The sequence below is a fragment of the Lithobates pipiens genome, unplaced genomic scaffold, assembly GCF_037356315.1.
Source record: "Lithobates pipiens isolate NorthernLeopardFrog02 unplaced genomic scaffold, aLitPip1_a1.2 Scaffold_3, whole genome shotgun sequence".
Classification (NCBI taxonomy): domain Eukaryota; kingdom Metazoa; phylum Chordata; class Amphibia; order Anura; family Ranidae; genus Lithobates; species Lithobates pipiens.
The window spans coordinates 20831737-20848599 of NW_027507790.1; the positions used below are offsets into that span (position 1 = coordinate 20831737).

Genomic DNA, 16863 nt, shown 5'->3' on the forward strand with positions numbered 1-16863 from the left:
TATTGCTAGTAATAGTCGGAAAAACACATTAATAATACATTTTTTTTATATAGATTACCTATAAATCAATCAAATTACCTCTTAACTAGGTAATGTCAGATGCATCCTTCTTTATATATAAGTAATGATATCTATATACACTGCATAATATTAGTTGAATGAGCACAGTTATTATAAAAGCAGCATGACAACAGTATCAGAAATATGAACCTTACAGTTATTCTCATTTGAATAAAACATCTTTGTAGAACACATGCTTGAAAGCAGCCATTTTTTTCCCCTCTGTGTTTTGTGATGCATGACCAAGAAGTCCTGTGGGTATCTACTGTTACTTTGTCCCGCCTAGCTTTCGCCAAGGCACAGGAGCAGTCTACTTCACCACCAACTTAATTATGCATCCCATAAGGGTAACTACATATTTCAATTTCACCAATCTGCACTAGATTAGGTAATACCTTTCCCGATAAAATCAAGCTCCAGGTAGAACCTCATGTAATTTCCTTGCCTTACTAGACTTGACTGGTAACCCTATATGCTACTCCTAGGATCCTAAACCCATATATAACACTATCTTACCTAGCTATGCTCCTATATAGAGTGCATATTAAATGCATTTTTGCAACATAAATTATGATGAGCCAAGTCTGGCAACCCCGATGTTTGCAGCAAGTATCAATGAATTCAAAAGAGGGCCGAATCCTGCTATTAAACTCTGGTCATAAGTTTGGCAAACTATTCCCAAAAAGGGCATGGGGAGCTGGACACTTCCATGAGGGAGTCATGTCAAAACCTTTCAAAACCACAACCCACATTGTTGTCTCCAATTACTCCCAAAATATGCCAAATATAGAAGTCAGGTATTTATTTGTTAAAGATTGGGTAGCCTTTGGACTGTACATGCGCACCTGAATAGGTAGCAAATAAATAGAGAGAGGTAGAGTTTAGTCAAACATACTGTGCAGTGGCTGGGCAGTGTGTAAGCAGCTTGGTTAGGCCACAATATAAAAGGGAGAGGGGAGGCAGGTTTATCATAAAATAGAAATTTGAGTGTATTTTTTCGATATGGCACAGTCATTAATACTGCACATAGCTGAACAGTATAAAAAACTGCTTGATGTGGCTGCAGAGTAGGCAGGAGAGACATGGCAGGTTTTAATATTAAATACACATTGGAGCAAATTATTTGAGTGATACTAGCCTCAAATATTGTGCAGTGTTTGGACAGTATGTAAATACTTGGTTAGGTCACAATATAAGTGAGAAAGGATAGGCAAGTATTATCTTTACAGTAACGGATAACCAGATCAAGACTGAGGTTCAACTCAAGATTAAGCTAAATATTGGAAATTTAGCAGCTTTTTAGCAAAGTCCAGCTTTTTTCAGGGGCTGCATGACAGAAATTCCTTTCATCACATCAGAAGCAGGGGTTTTGTATTCATTAGTAGGGAAGGGCTGAATGGCCTCTTGTTCGGTTTGCACCAGAACTTTCGAACACCATGAAAGTTCGTACCTCAATATCGAACCCCATTAAAGTCAATGGGATCTGAACGTCAAAAAACAAAAGTGCCCATTTTGAAGGCTTATATGCAAGTAATTGGACATACAATGGTTATAGGGGTCTGGGCCCTGCCCTGGGGAACATGTATCAATAAAAAAAAAGTTTGTGAAAAACATTTTTAAATGAGCAGTGATTTTTTGATTTTTAAAGTGAAAGCATAAAAAGGAAAAATACTTTCAATATGGTGCCTGGGGTCCCCTTAGTCTACCTGTAAAGTGACAGATCTGTACCGTGTCTAAAATCTGTTGCAGCAATAATTGTATTTATAAAGCCAAAACAAATGGCATTTTCCCTGCAAGCTGTCTTTATTTTGCTCAGCAACAGCTGGGGAATCAGTGTGTATGATGAGGCCACAATGTAGCGCACTGGGAACAAGATTAGAGATTTTTTGGATGCATTCTGGATATATTTTGGTGTCACTTTGACTTTGAATAGAAGTAACGGGTGCAGAAAAACTTACCACTGTAACCCTATAGAGGTACTCTTGATGAAAGCAAGAATTGGCTTTGCTGTAAAAAATTGTAATGATATGCACCTGTCAAACAGGTGCTGAAAAATTGGTCTTTGGGGGTTAATTGTGCCCATGAAATCTATACCAAAAACATTCTTCCAGATGAAATGATTGAACTCTCTCAAAGCTAGGCAGCCTTGAAGTCCTGCAGAGATTCCATATCCCAAAAAGACTTAATCAGTGCATCAGCATCAGGCGCATCACAGCTGGTAATCCAGGACTGATTCATTTTTATAAAAGTCAAATGGTCCACAGAGTCTCTGGACAGACACGTTCCACTAACATCTGAATCCAGTAATGGCTGGGCATCATCAAGGAGCAAGTGGTAGATGTGGACAAGGAGGCAGGTTTATCCACTCTGGCAACTGCAGGGGACTGCACACTTGTCTCTGCTAGCATGACAGAGGATGAGGAGTGTATCTCCTCCTCTGCATGCTGTGGCTGGATAGCATGGGCAAACTCCCTAAGCAGAGGAAATGATGCCCTGCTTGAGGACTGACGATCACGTCCACCTTTGTCTGTGGACACATTTGTTGCTTGCCCCTTTACAGTGGCAAGGAAACATCTGTCCCTCCTTGTTGTCCTCCCAGACATTATTGGGAGGGATGGGGCAGTACTTATAAGCAAATGTAAAGAAGAAGTTGAAATCTGTACGCAGATGCACAATGTAAAGTGGTGTTTAGTGCACTTTAATTTGAGCACTCACACTACACAGACCCATTCCACGGATACACTATAATATACTACAATAAATTGCATGAAACATATAGTGATGCACCGAACTATATGGCACTAAACTTGCAGTAATGCACACAGAAGTAAATGGCATTAAACTCGCAGTAACACACACAGAATTAAATGCCGTTAAGCTTGCAGTAACGCACAAAACTATATGGTGTTAAACTGGCATTAACGCACACAAAACTATATGACGTTAAACTAGCAGTAATGCACACAGAAGTAAATGGCGTTAAACTGGCAGTAACACAATCAAATAGACGGTGTTCAACTATCACTACACTGGCGCTATCTGAACTGCCCCTACTCTAGCTATACACTAATGTAAAGATTACTGACACGGTCTCGCTACACTACAGTGAATCTATCTGAGCTGTCCCTTCTCTAGCTGCACACTATGGAAAGCTGAATGATGGTCCTCCTCACTACACTCACACTATCCCTAGACTGACACTAAATTAATATTCTACACTTACAATTGAAGCAAAATTGCACAGTATAGCACACTAACAAACTAATAGCACTAAACAGAGCCCTGTTTTATCTCTCTCTATGCCAAAATCACTCTGAAAATGGCTGCCATCGACAGAATACTTTTATAATGTGGGGCGGGAATGAGTCATAAATGGATAAAGTCATGATGACAGTGTCCAATCATGGTTCTGACAGTGTTCTGTGTCCTGATTGGCTGAAGCTTCCACTGCTACAGCCAATCAGGGCTTGCAATGCACTGTTCAGCTCCACAATGCATTGTGGTCAGTTTGGGGGGGCCAAACAAATGGTTGAACTACCCGTTTGTTCGGATGTTCACCAAACGTCTGATCAACGAAAGTTCGGCCTGAACTTATGCTTGGGCTGAACCGTTCACCCATCCCTATTCATTAGTAATTCAAGGCTGACTCATTTTGATGAAAGTGAGCTAGCTGTCAGCTTTCCCTAAACTACTCACATCACACTCTGACAAATGCCTTCTGGGTACCCACCCTATTATAGTGAGGGGGCTGGCACATAATAAAGCCCCTATTGTTGTCCATTGTAACCTTGCTGACTACAGTCCAAATGCCAGGCAGTGGAATATTAAAAGAAATTAAAAATTTTGAAAGAAATTTGGTCTGGTGAATTTCCAAATTATTTGCCAGGACCCCGAATTATAAACCTGTTGGATTCACCATGAACCCTTGGTAGCTGTGACCGTAACCTCATCCTTAAACCTTACAGGTAAATCTAATCTTTAACATTAAGACACCCCTAATGTCAGCCATAACCAAAACATGTAAAGTAGAACTATAGCCAAAACTTTTTATTTTGGATAGAGTAAGAGAAGGTCATGACCACTGTCAGTTTATTCTTTGCCATTTGTGTCCCATTGGGGAGATTTCCCTTCCCTTCCTGCCCCATAACCAAAACAGGAAGTCAGAAGAAATAATTTGAAATTAAAAGAATCCATTGGGGATCCTCAGGTCACCAGAGCTAGTGACCCATTGGAACATTTTCCCTCTATTACTTTTCTGATGACAACCCAAAATTTTGGATTTTCTTTTACTTTCACTTTCAATGATAGTGGTAAACAGGACAAATAGAGAGGGGAATCTCCCACAGACAGCAATAAAACCTGACAGGTGTTCTAATACAGCTCTACTCTGTCCAAAACTTAAAAAAGGTTTGCCTTTGGTTGTACTTTAAGCTCATTTAACCAAAAGCTTCCCCTAAACCTATCCCTAAAAGTGATGCTAATTGCATAATGTCAACATTTTCTTGCACCAAAATGAATGATGCTTAAGTATTTGTGGCAAAAAGTCCATACTGGAATTTCTGTGCCAACTACCACTTATCAAGCTGAAGTATAGAGAATTATGAAATAAGCTATACTCTCCTTAAATGAAGCCTTACGGCTTAGCTTTAAAATGTTTCCAGTTTTCCACTGCATCCCTATGTCCAGACCCCAGACTCATCAGATGTAATTGAAAGACCCATAAACTTTTTAATAAGCTTTCCACTGAATGAACGTAGTGGAGGAGTGGGAGGTTTTTGAAGCTTCTCTGAATGAGTCTATTTTAGACAAGTACAACCTATTACACAATTGCTTAGAAACCCCAAAGAAAGGGGAGGAACATTCCATTTATTCTGAAAGTTAATGATTTTCATGAAGTGCATTTGTTAGCTCTTTTAATTTGTATTTCTGTCCACCCAATTCTAATATGTACACAGCCCTGGCAAGCAGAAAACCCTGGCAGGCCAGGAGTCCTGATATTTTTCTACTGAAGTCAGAGCTGAATTCCAAGTATGGAGTTTCTAGCATAATTGGCCCAGCATGGACCAATTGAGGTATGCCTATTTCATACCTGTGAGATCCCTGTAGAAGCTGGAAATCACTGTAAATTATGCTTTTAGTGTGATCACTGCTATCTTTCAGGTTTCATACCAAGCAGCTGCTCTGCTGCATAATGGACACAGAAGGGTTGATTTACTAAAATCTGCTAAATCTGGTGCAGTTCTGCACAGAAACCAATCAGCTTCCAGGTTATTTTTTTGTCAATGCTTAGTGGAACAAGCTAAAGTTAGAATCTGATTGGCTACCATGCACAGCTGCACCAGATTTTGCACTCTCCAGTTTTAGAAAATCAACCCCAAGTCTGTCTCACTTGGCACAAGTGCGATTCACAGGTTATCTTGCATTTTTCTTAATACACTGTTTTTTGATCATCAGACTAGGTGGAGATTGTAAATTTACCAACCCGCCCATCCATTTTGTACAATTAGAGAATGCCTTGCAATTAGTGAACAATATGTACCTGTGGTTCCAAGCTGCACCAATGTAACTATGCTATTAAATCCATACCTGGATTACAGCTTTAGGTAATACTCATAGTCCTGTCCCTGCCCCTACCGTGTGGGTGGACAGTGAAGATGAACCAGCAGACTGAGGAGCTCACCAAAGAGTAACAGAGAGTCTAGTAATACAGGAGGGTCAGGCAAAAGAGTAGTCTAGATCAGTTTTGCAGGTTTTCCTTTATTTTGCACAGGTGCTTTAAATCAGAGTCAATGGCTTGGGGACAGCTATTTTTCCCAAAATAAATTCCCAAAACTTGGCCTGTTGGGGATACTTGAGGACAGGGGTTGAGAACCACTGGTCTACAAGAGCCAGGTCACACACAAGTAGCTCAGAGTCCAAATGGTACAGAATCACAGAATAGGGAGAGCAGCGTCAGCCCAAGCTGGGTCATACATGGTAATCCACAGAGTAGATACAATTGGGGTCAAGCAAAAGCACACCAGGTAGTGTCCACTATCGTGAGCTTTGGCGGTGTGTGCAACAGGTGCTTTAAGCATAGGTAGCAAGGAGGTGGTCAATCACTCTTGTTTCTAGGTAAAAGCTGTCTCAAGTGAGTTTTGCTCAACCTTAAAGCGGAGTTCCACCCAAAAATTAAACTTCTGCTTTAAGGGAAGGTGACCTCCTGACATGCCACATTTGGCATGTAATTTGTTTGGGGGGGAGCGGAAACCCTCAGAAATGAGGGTTCCAGCTCCCACTTCCTTCCGGGGCTCCGCGGAGCCAGAAGTCAGTTTACCTCTCCCCCCTCCCTCTCAACAACCCTCGGGGACATGTCACAGGTCCTAGATGATTGCCCGGCCAGTCACAACACACCACACGGGTTGCGCATGTGCATTGCATGCCTGGATGTGAAGCCACAGCTGGCACCCACAGTAGTGATGCCGGCACTGCAGAGAGGAGGGGGAGATGAGCAGGGCTTCATTCCCTGCATCTCTGGACCCTGGAACTGGTCAATTCTCGATTATTAAAAGTCAGCTGCTGCAGCATTTGTAGTTGCTGACTTAAAAACATTTTTTTAAGAGGAACTCCGCTTTAAGGCTGGGTTCACACTATATCAGGCTGTGGCCTGCAGCAGGGGGGTCCGGTAGGTTCCTGTTCACCTTTTCAGGTCCGAATTAGGTCCTAATTTTTGCCTGAATTTGGACCTAAAACGGAGCCAAAGACATACAGGACCATTCTACAGTGTGCTCCGTGGCCGCCCCAGAGGTGTGTGAATCGGCTCTATTCAGAGGCGGTCATAGTCCCCTGTCATGTGAATTACATGCGGGGAAACCTTCATCCAATTCGCATAAGTGTGAACCCAGCCTTAAAGGCTAGCATAATCCTGGTACTGACAGGTCTTTGGTGCTATAAGGCAGGATATAAAGAGAAGTGAACTGTGAATAACCTAGTACACAAGAGAAACAAGGAAGAAGGAATAAAATGTGACACAGTGTTTTAGCTATACAGTATATACAGTATATATTATTTAGTATTTCCTGTTTTACTTTGCATATTACCATATTCTAAGTATGTTCTGATGTCACATTTGTTTTACTTGTTTTTTTTTTTACGATCAACACATTAGCAGATGTAAAAAGCCTAACAAGTACATAAATGTGGTAATTAATGTAGTGAAAATAGCCCAATTTATACATTATGTATGGATTTAATTTTGTATAATATTTGTGAAAATTGCTACTTAACAAACTTTCCATCACAGGCTTTTTAGCTATGTCTAGATCATCGTCTTCATTAAAATGTACCTGTTTGTCAACAAGTGAGATCATTATGTAGCGTATTTATCACAAAGGTTATTACCTTGTTAACTAAAAATGTATTTGTTCCTTGTAGCTGTAATAATTGTTGTGATGCTTTATTTTAATAGGAGACCCAACTATATGAACTTACAGCAGTGAGGCAGACACTGCAAGCTGATCTGGAGACTTCGATTAGACGTATTGCTGACCTACAGGCAGCGTTAGAGGAAGTTGACTCAAGTGATGACAGTGACACTGAAAGGTATTTTCTAAAACACTACTATTTATTTAGAAATACATATATTTAGCTTTATATGATTTATTTTGATCTGTATAGACTTCTATGTTTTGAAAGGATAAATGGTTAATGTAGCAGGGGTCGCCAAACTATGGCCCTCCAGTTGTTCAGGAACTTCAATTCCCATCATGCCTAGTCATGTCTGTGAATGTCCCAGTTTTGCAATGCCTCATGGGATTGTGTAGTTCCGCAACAGCCGGAGGGCCGTAGTTTAGAGATCCCTGCCATATAGCATTGTATTATTTGACATTTATCATGTAAAAGTAAGATAATGCAAAATTGTAGTACATGATCTGCATTGCAACTTTAAGCAAACGACAATGCCCAATGCCTTCTTGTCATGTTAGTCTGAGCTCCCAGCTTTGGTCCCATTATCCAATCATATAAAGCATAGCAAAAACAGCCTATGAAACAGTTTAACAGCTGTAACTGTGTGAGGTTACTGGGCGGTCTATCTAAATGAAATCCTGTGCATGTTGGAAGTGTGTGTGCGCGTGTGTGTGTGTGTGTGTGTGTGTGTGTGTGTATTTTAAATGGAAAACATGCAAATTCAATAGAAAATCTCTTGCAGATCTGTGGAAAAAAAGTGTTGCTGTTAAAAAATTTCAACATTTTTAGACTCTGTGATCTTTTTTTTTTTTTTTTACTACTACAACTTAAATAAGACCAAGGAGGGTCAAAACATTGCAGTAGTTGTTCTGATATTTTAAAATCATGAAGTTTGCATATTTTGTAGAGTGTGTGCTTTTCATTGCTTGATAATGCACATACTCAATTGCATTGAGTATTGAATTATATCATTGTAAATGTCAGAAGCATACAAAAAATATTTAATTGACCTATAACTGTGGGGTATGATCACTTTGCATTCACACTATTACATTGTAGTTAAGCGTAGTAACACATGCTAAGTGATTTGGTGTGCTGAGGTAGCATACATTTTAAATGGAATACATACATTTCAAAATCTACACACCTGCACTGCAGAATTCATCAATGCACCACAGTAATTATTGCTGCACACTGCATTCCTGAAAAATGTTAACTGTGGTTTTAGCCACAATCATTACACTTACATTACATTTACATTTACTACATTTACATTGTAAATTTATGGGATGTGATTTAATATTACTGGTTTTGCTGTGGTAACTATACATTACATTTGTTGTTGTGTGCTACAGGGCCATACATTGTAAACATTACCTTTAAACACCTCCATTGAAATGCAGTACAATACACATGTGCTGAGAAAAAAATGCAGTCAGCACCATTTTTTTTGTGTATTGTGTGCCTCAATGCACCTCAAAACATGAAAATGCATGTGTACTATTGCACTGAATTGATGTGTGAAACATGTGAAGGGGGGTATATTAACAAAGAAAGTCATTCCATTCTACATATACATATACAGTAGGTTCATTCCCATCAATTCACAATTTGTAGCTGATCTCTCTATAAAGGGACACTAATGCTAAGTTAAAAGTTGGTTTATGTAGAAGAGGATTTAATAACATCATGGGCACTTTTTATTATTTTTGAACAGGGAGAAAAACACATTTAAAATTGGTATAGCGTGCATTGATATATTGAGATGCAGTTGACTTCTTCTTCATTAGACAGAACTGAAATGCTACAGACCAAACCACAGAGCCCTGGGGAACTAATAACTTTCCTACAAAAAAAATAAAAAATAAGAAAAATAACAGTAATACTCACAGCTCCACTTCTGTAGACAACTGCCATGTCTACTCCAACATTTTTCAATCCTGAGGTTACTTAATCATGCCACTGATCCTTTTATTGTATTTGACAGCTTCTGGTACACTGATTCTATAGAAATAAAAATGACCAGCCTCTATTGTTGTGCCTCTTTTTTTCAGAAATGAAAGCTAGCATAGATCAATGGGCTACACAGCAAACTTATATTATTATCTTTTGCGTAAAAAAAAAAAAAAATATATATATATATTTTTTTTTCAGGGTGCATTCTTTTACATGCTAACATACTCTATAAATTTAAAGCGTTAAAGCAGACTCAACTAATAATTTTCTGTGGGTGTGCCTTGAGCTGCAAAGGCATCTATCACACATGTTTGTAATATTGCAATAGCAAGATCTAATAGCCTAACCCAGTGTCTAATGACTGATTGCATTTCACATTCAGAAAATATGTTTTTTTATATAGTACATGTCATAAAAGCAAAGTTTGTTCAGGAGTCTTTAATGATTGGTTGAAATGAGTGATTGCTTTCTCCAGAAAATAATGTTCCAATTAGTAATATTAAATCACATCCCATAAATAGCTGTGACTGCTATTTCTAGCATAAGTCAACCAAGTATAAGATGTGTTTCAACAAAAGAGCTGTGTTAAGACCCGTACACACGATCTGACTTTTTGACAACAAACATGCAAATTAGCTGTTTTGAGGCAATATTCGACCGTGTGTTCTCTCCATCAGACAAACTTTTTCGGTTTTCATCTGACTTTTGTTGGCTGTGCGAACAGACAAACTTTTTGACAACATAAGTCCTATGGAGCAAAGTTCGATCATGTGTACACAAAACCATCTGACTTTTGTACAAAGTACAAATACACATGCTCAGAACCAATGCAAAAGATCAGACAACAATACAGAAGTTGATCAAAGGTGGTGCTGGAGTAATTGAACGTCCTCTTTTGAAGCGTTGTCAGTACGTTGAAACGTCACTACATTCGTGTTTGTTGCCTAAAAAGTCAGATCGTGTGTATGTAATACAATTTTACGGCCAACGCGCTTTGTACAAAAGTCCACGGGAAGATTTGCACAAAGTCCGATCGTATGTATGGGGCTTTACATATACCTGTGGTCATCAACCCGGTCCTCAGGGCCCACTAACAGGCCAGGTTTGCAAGATAACTGAAATACATCATAGGCAATATAATTTGCTGCTCAGTGATTGCAGTATTCTAGTCTGTATCTCCCCAAGGTAATACATAAAACCTGGACTGTTAGTGGGTCCTGAGGACAAGGTTGATGACCACTGACATATACAATAATAGTAACAAACAATAACACAACAGTGAAGTGTGGTAAGTACCTGGGTTTGTTCAAGGCAGGTCTTCGGGATGGCACTAAAGTTACAGTTCTTAATATGAACCCCACTGAAGTCAACAGGAGACACATTTTAAATAAGAGTTCTGGACATTTTCTATTCTAATAGGCAAGGTTTCTCAAAACAATGACATGGCAGCTGTGCACTGCCCTTGGGAAGACCTGCCAAAGCAAAACACTTTTAAAATTCTGTTTGATACGAAACAGCGATTTTAATAATGCTTTAAAAAAAATTGTCATTTTTTACTTTAACCACTTCAATACCAGGCACTTTCGCTCCTTCCTGCCCAGGACAATTTTCAGCTTTCAGCGCTGTCACACTTTGAATGACAATTGTGCGGTCATGCAACACTGTACCCAAACTAAATTTTTATAATTTCTTCCCACAAATAGAGCTTTCTTTTAGTGATATTTGATAACCTCTGGGGTTTTTATTTTTTGCTAAACAAACTAAAAAAAGACAAGGGCCTCTTCCCACGACCTTGTCCTGGTGCTTGTGGGGGTCACCAGGAGGGGGGCTCTCCAGTAAGTGTTATTGCCCTTTAACAATGGGGGGGTCCAAGATATTGTCCCCTACCTATGTGATTCCTCAACATGATCCAGGTGACATCATTAACCAAATATGGGCATGCCATTGAGTGGGGAGTCAGCAGCAGGAGAAGATCATGTTGACAGTGAGATTTTTTTCTTCAGCGGGCATTGAGTGTCATTCATCCTCATTGATGTGGATCTGCTACACGACAAGAGCTTTCATGATGGACTTACATTGTGGGAGTGTTTTGGGAGGATTTTTTTGTAAATAAAGGATTTGTCAAAGACTGCATAAGTGTGTTTATATACTTAACTTTTTTGCGTAAATGAAGGGGTACTATGTAACCATGAACATGGTACCCCCTATGTTGAGGGCATGTGAGCTGGTATGGTTTAGGATAGAGAGTAAGTGCACACTGAACCCCCCTATCCTAGGCCAGCCAGGCTGCATGATAGGATCAAGGTCTGGTATGCCTATCGAGGGGGAAGATTCTCCCTTTTTTTTCGTTTTTTGCATGGGGTACCTGGCTAAAGCTTCTGGTATGAACATTGAGGGGACTAAACACCTTTCTTTTTACACAAGTAATACAATACAATACAGCAATATAGTAGGTACTGGTGGACCCACACTGCAACGCACCACAACACATGAATGCATTAGCCACTTCCTGTCGACCCCATAGCAGTTTTACTGCTACAGGGTGGTTCTCCTGTGTAGAATCACATATGCATACGTGATTCTACACTTCAGCCTGCAGGGGGCGCGCATGAGCCACTAGCGGGCCATTTCTACTGTGAATTTTCACAACAGAAGCCGATCTGCAGGTGAGGGGTGCTTGATGTCCTCAGGCACCTACCGATCGTCGATAATACACACAGAACAGGGATCTGCCTATGTAAACAAGGCTGATTGCCATTCTAACTGGGGGGAGGAATGGATTTTGTGTTCCTGCAAAGCAGGGACTAGAATCCATATCTTCCCCTAGTGAAAGCACCACACTATTTACACACAAAAAAAAAAATCTAGGCAAACAGTTAACCCTTCGATCGCCCTAGATGTTTAACCGCTACCCAGCCAGTTTAATTAGTACAGTGACAGTGGATATTTTTAGTGTCACTGGTAACCGCAAGGTGTCGCCCTTACTAGTATAAAAATAAATAAATAAAAATTCCACAATTATATCCTAAAGTTTGTAGATGCTATAACATTCGTGCAAACCCACCAATATGCGCTTATTGACATTTTTTTAACCAAAAACATGCAGCAGAATACATATTGGCCTACATTTATGAAGGAATTATCCAATATTTTTTTTTTCTATTGGATAGGTTTTATAGCAGAAAGTAAAAAATATTGTTTTTTGAATTATTTTTTTTATAGTGAAAAAAATAAAAACACAGAGGTGATGAAAAACAAAACACCAAAAGAAAACCCTATTTGTTGGAAAAAAATGACATACTTTTTTTTGGGTTAGAGCATTGCACAACAATTGTCAGTTAAAGTAAGGCAGTGCCGGATCGCAAAAAAAAATTACCTGGTGATGAAGGGGTTAAAAAAACGCGCAGGTCTCTTGCAAGATAACCACATTACCACATCCACTAGGCTTTGGGAAAAATGAGTGCAACTACACATGCAAAGTGCACAGTATATTTGCCTTTAGTAAATCAACCCCGTAAAAAGAGCAATGAAGATTCAAATAACAATTTAAACACTGTGATAAGCAAAAAAATAAAAAATAATAATAATAAAAAAAATATATATATATATATATCATGTATGATTACAAATGAATAGCTAACAACCTCACAAGATTACTTTGCAGTAAGAATTAGTGAATTTGTATAACTATAGAAAACCCTGACCTCCATTCATTGGGGGTTCGTGGATGTCATCCTGGGTGAGATAAGATACTCGTACATTAGCTTCAAACTGCACAAGTCCTGTTCAGAAATAAAAATCTCCAGGAAAGGTCTGATGTGCAAAAAAAGACACCTCCAATATGTTTGTAGATTAAAGTAATTCATTCATGTTTTTTTCTGAGCACAATGGCCTCCAGGAGATGGATTAAAGATTTTCAATAAATTGCTCAGTGGTTCAATGAAAGCTCTGTGTTTGCATGTCAAATTTCATTTATTGCACAATCTGCTTTGAGTTCTAGTTACTGTGAGCAATTTCAGGCAGTGCTCGTGCTGCAGAACTTTATCAATACCTCACGCTGTCTAAACTATTTTCCCATTTACTCTGCTGTCCAGATTTTCTTTAGACCAGAAAAGAAATGAACTATGAAAAAAATTAGGTTGACACATTGCTGCATCAACAACCCCAGGATTAAACCACAGCGTATATTCTGTTGTCTATGCCAAAGACACTTTTGCAGACAGAATTTACTATTCGTGTGTTGTATACAAGGAAATGGCTATGCTCTTTTTCATTCGTAGCTTTATGCCTTGCAGGGTGATAGTATTTTGCACACAAGTCCTTTTGATATCAGTAAACCATAAGAACCCACGGAGGGGAGGTGACCCTCAAGAGGGACAGACACTGTCGTACAATCACACGGGTAAAACAGGCTTCCATGGAAACAGCATACGCTAGGATCAGATCTTTCTTTGGAACTTAGCAAAATCCTTGACTGCGAAACAAAAAACAGAATCTTATCAATAAACACTGGTGCAAAGTTACTGGGTCCGAGGCTTATTATGTGGCTGGCACAGGGTTACTGGAGAAAACTGGCCTCAAATGGCAAAATTAGACCTAAAATTACCAACGGAACATTATTGGTGGTAGCTTAGGTAGCAGTCTATAAGTGGCAATACACACTACTCCAAGGATGATTCATAATCCAATGTGTAGGGGACATAAATGCCCCAAGGCCATGGTCTGTTATTAAGGCTAAATAATTCTACGTTTTAATTTTACTTTATTTTTAAACCATTTAAGGCACAAACCGAAGGCTTAGCCATAAAGCTTAACCCCGGTATAAAAGTTCATAAACCACATTGTCCACCCACCTTAACCCCAAATTAAGGTAACTGTGAGAATAAGGGAAGGAGGGTAAGCTTGTTTAACCTGATGCCAGAAGATTAGTGAATAAGAGCCGAGGTGACAGATTAATATAAACCTTTTGAAATGTATTTATTGGTAAGTTGTCTTCCTTCTAAAATGCTGAAATCAATGATAGACATAGGCGTGCGCACATGGGATGCCAGGTGTGCCTGGGCACACCCTAATCACCCTGTACTATGCATGTACTATAGTACTATGTACTATACATATATATATATGTGTGTATATATATATATATATATATATATATTATAGTATATATATTGCATACATGCATATTTGAGCTTTGGGGTGCACACCCTAATGCAATAGGCTGCACATACCTATGGTGACAGGTTAGCAGTCTGGAGTCTGGACTTTTCCACAGTGAAAGCTGGTCTCATTGTAGATTATGATCAGCAACTGCTGCACCTGTAAATATAAATAAAGAGACAGCAGGACCCATAAGCAACCAAAAGGGAACATACTTTAACACTAACATAACAGAGAGGGGAGAGAGGTGGACATCAACCTCATGGTACCACAACCCTAAATACCGTTTTCTTCACATTTCAAATGTTGTATCTCACCCTGACAGCTCCCTGCAGTTGTCACAGTCTTTCTGGACTGTGTAATGTAATTTCTGGACTTTCCAAGTTACTATTAACCCATGTAGCAGCTTTCAAGTCCACTAACAGGACAGGACAGAGGTTTTAAAAAAAAAGAGGTCTCCTACATCTTCTACCCTGCATATAAGCTGTGATCTGGATAGAGGGTGGCCTGTGTATATAGTGCATATAAACTTCGCCAAAATATTTGATACATAAAGGCCTAATTTACAAATTGAGGTTGGTTGGCATAAACAATAGTGTATGTACCTAGATAGAAATTGGTTATAGGGGTATGTCCAAAGGGAGGTGATAAATAGCATAGCTTCTGAATGGTCTGGAGTTGTGAGCGGGGTGCCCCAGGGCTCTGTCCTGGGACCAATTCTGTTTAACTTGTTCATAAACGATGTAGGAGGTTGGTATAAATAGTGCAACTTGGTATTTGCTGATGATACAAAGCTAAGTAGGGCAAGAACTTCACAACAGGATATTTAAATTTTACCAGAAGACCTCAGTAAAATAGAGTGGTGGGCAACTACATGGCAAATTAGTTTAAATGTAGGAAATGTAAATTGATGCACTTGGGGGCTAAAAATATGAATGCAGGCTACATGCTAGGAGCAAAACACCTGGGGCAATCAAAGATATAAAAGGATCTAGAACATGTGCATTCATTTTCATCCGAATTTTGGGCATTTTCATGTTCGTTTTAACAAACGATAATGATCGCGCAGAATCCGAAATCAGAAATCCGAAAGATGAGAAATAAAAAATGCTTCATTTTCGTATTGTTGCGACAACAGTTCGATATAGATAGATAGAAGATTCGACATGACGGTGACAATAGCGATCTGTGTCTATCGAACCTACATTGAATGTGCCTAACCTAACTCTATTAGTCCAAGATTATTTGACATAGAGAGAAAAGATTTGGCATTATAGAGACATGAAGATTCGAAGAAGCAGCTAAAAACCTACGATCATCGCGAGCGGACATTTACAGTCAAATGCTCCACCCATAGGCTATAGAAGAATTCTAATGTTGTTTGACTAGTAATAATAATTAATAATTATAATTATTACTAGTCAAACAACATTAGCATTCTACTATAGCTTATGGGCGGAGCATTTGACCGGAAAAGTATGATTGCAGCGTTATACAGTTTAGCTGCTTCGTCGAATCTTCTTAGAACATCCGACAGACACCATAAGCCTTCAATTGACAGATTCGACCTTAATTAATTTGGATTTTTTAACAAAACAAAATAGATAAAAACTAATTTCGGGAGTAACTAAATAAATGTATTTTTCAGACAAAACCAAAATTCCAAAATGAAATATTTCAGTGTGCACATGTCTACTCAGTGATAGCATGCAATGTCAAGCTGCAGCAAGCAAGGCCAGCAGACTATTAGCATTTATAAATCTATAATTCTACCACTTTACAAAACTCTGGTTCAATCACATCTTAAGTATGTCATCCAGTTATGGTCACCAGTCCTTAGGAAGGATGTGCTGGAATTGGAGGGAGTCCAGAAAACGGCAACTAAACCAATAGAGGAGTTGGAGGATCTCAGTTATGAGGAAAGGCTACACACTTTAAGCTTGTTTTCCCAGGAGAAGAGGCACTTAAAAAGGAGATATGATCCCAATATATAAATATCTGAATGGTGATTCTAACATAGGGAGAAAACTGTTCAGTCTCAGGTTGCTCAAGAGGACATGGGGGGTGATTTACTGAAACTGGTGCGCTCAGTATCTGGTGCAGTTGTGCATGGTAGTCAGCTTCTGACTTCATTTTGTTTAACTAAGTTTTGACAATAAAACCTGGAAGCTGATTGCTTTCTGTGCAGCGTTGCACCAGATTTTGCCCTCTCCAGTTTTAGTAAATAACCCCCATGGTCAC

General features: G+C 39.1%; 1 protein-coding gene across 3 annotated transcripts in view; it reads left to right on the forward strand.

Moving 5' to 3' along the window:
* Window positions 1-16863, forward strand: part of MYO18B (myosin XVIIIB) — an 861659-nt gene that overhangs the window by 797640 nt on the left and 47156 nt on the right. For all 3 annotated transcript variants that reach the window (XM_077461361.1, XM_077461362.1, XM_077461363.1), the window contains one exon: window positions 7508-7641. In XM_077461361.1, the coding sequence (XP_077317487.1) occupies window positions 7508-7641 (134 nt within the window). The remainder of the gene's footprint in view (window positions 1-7507; window positions 7642-16863) is intronic.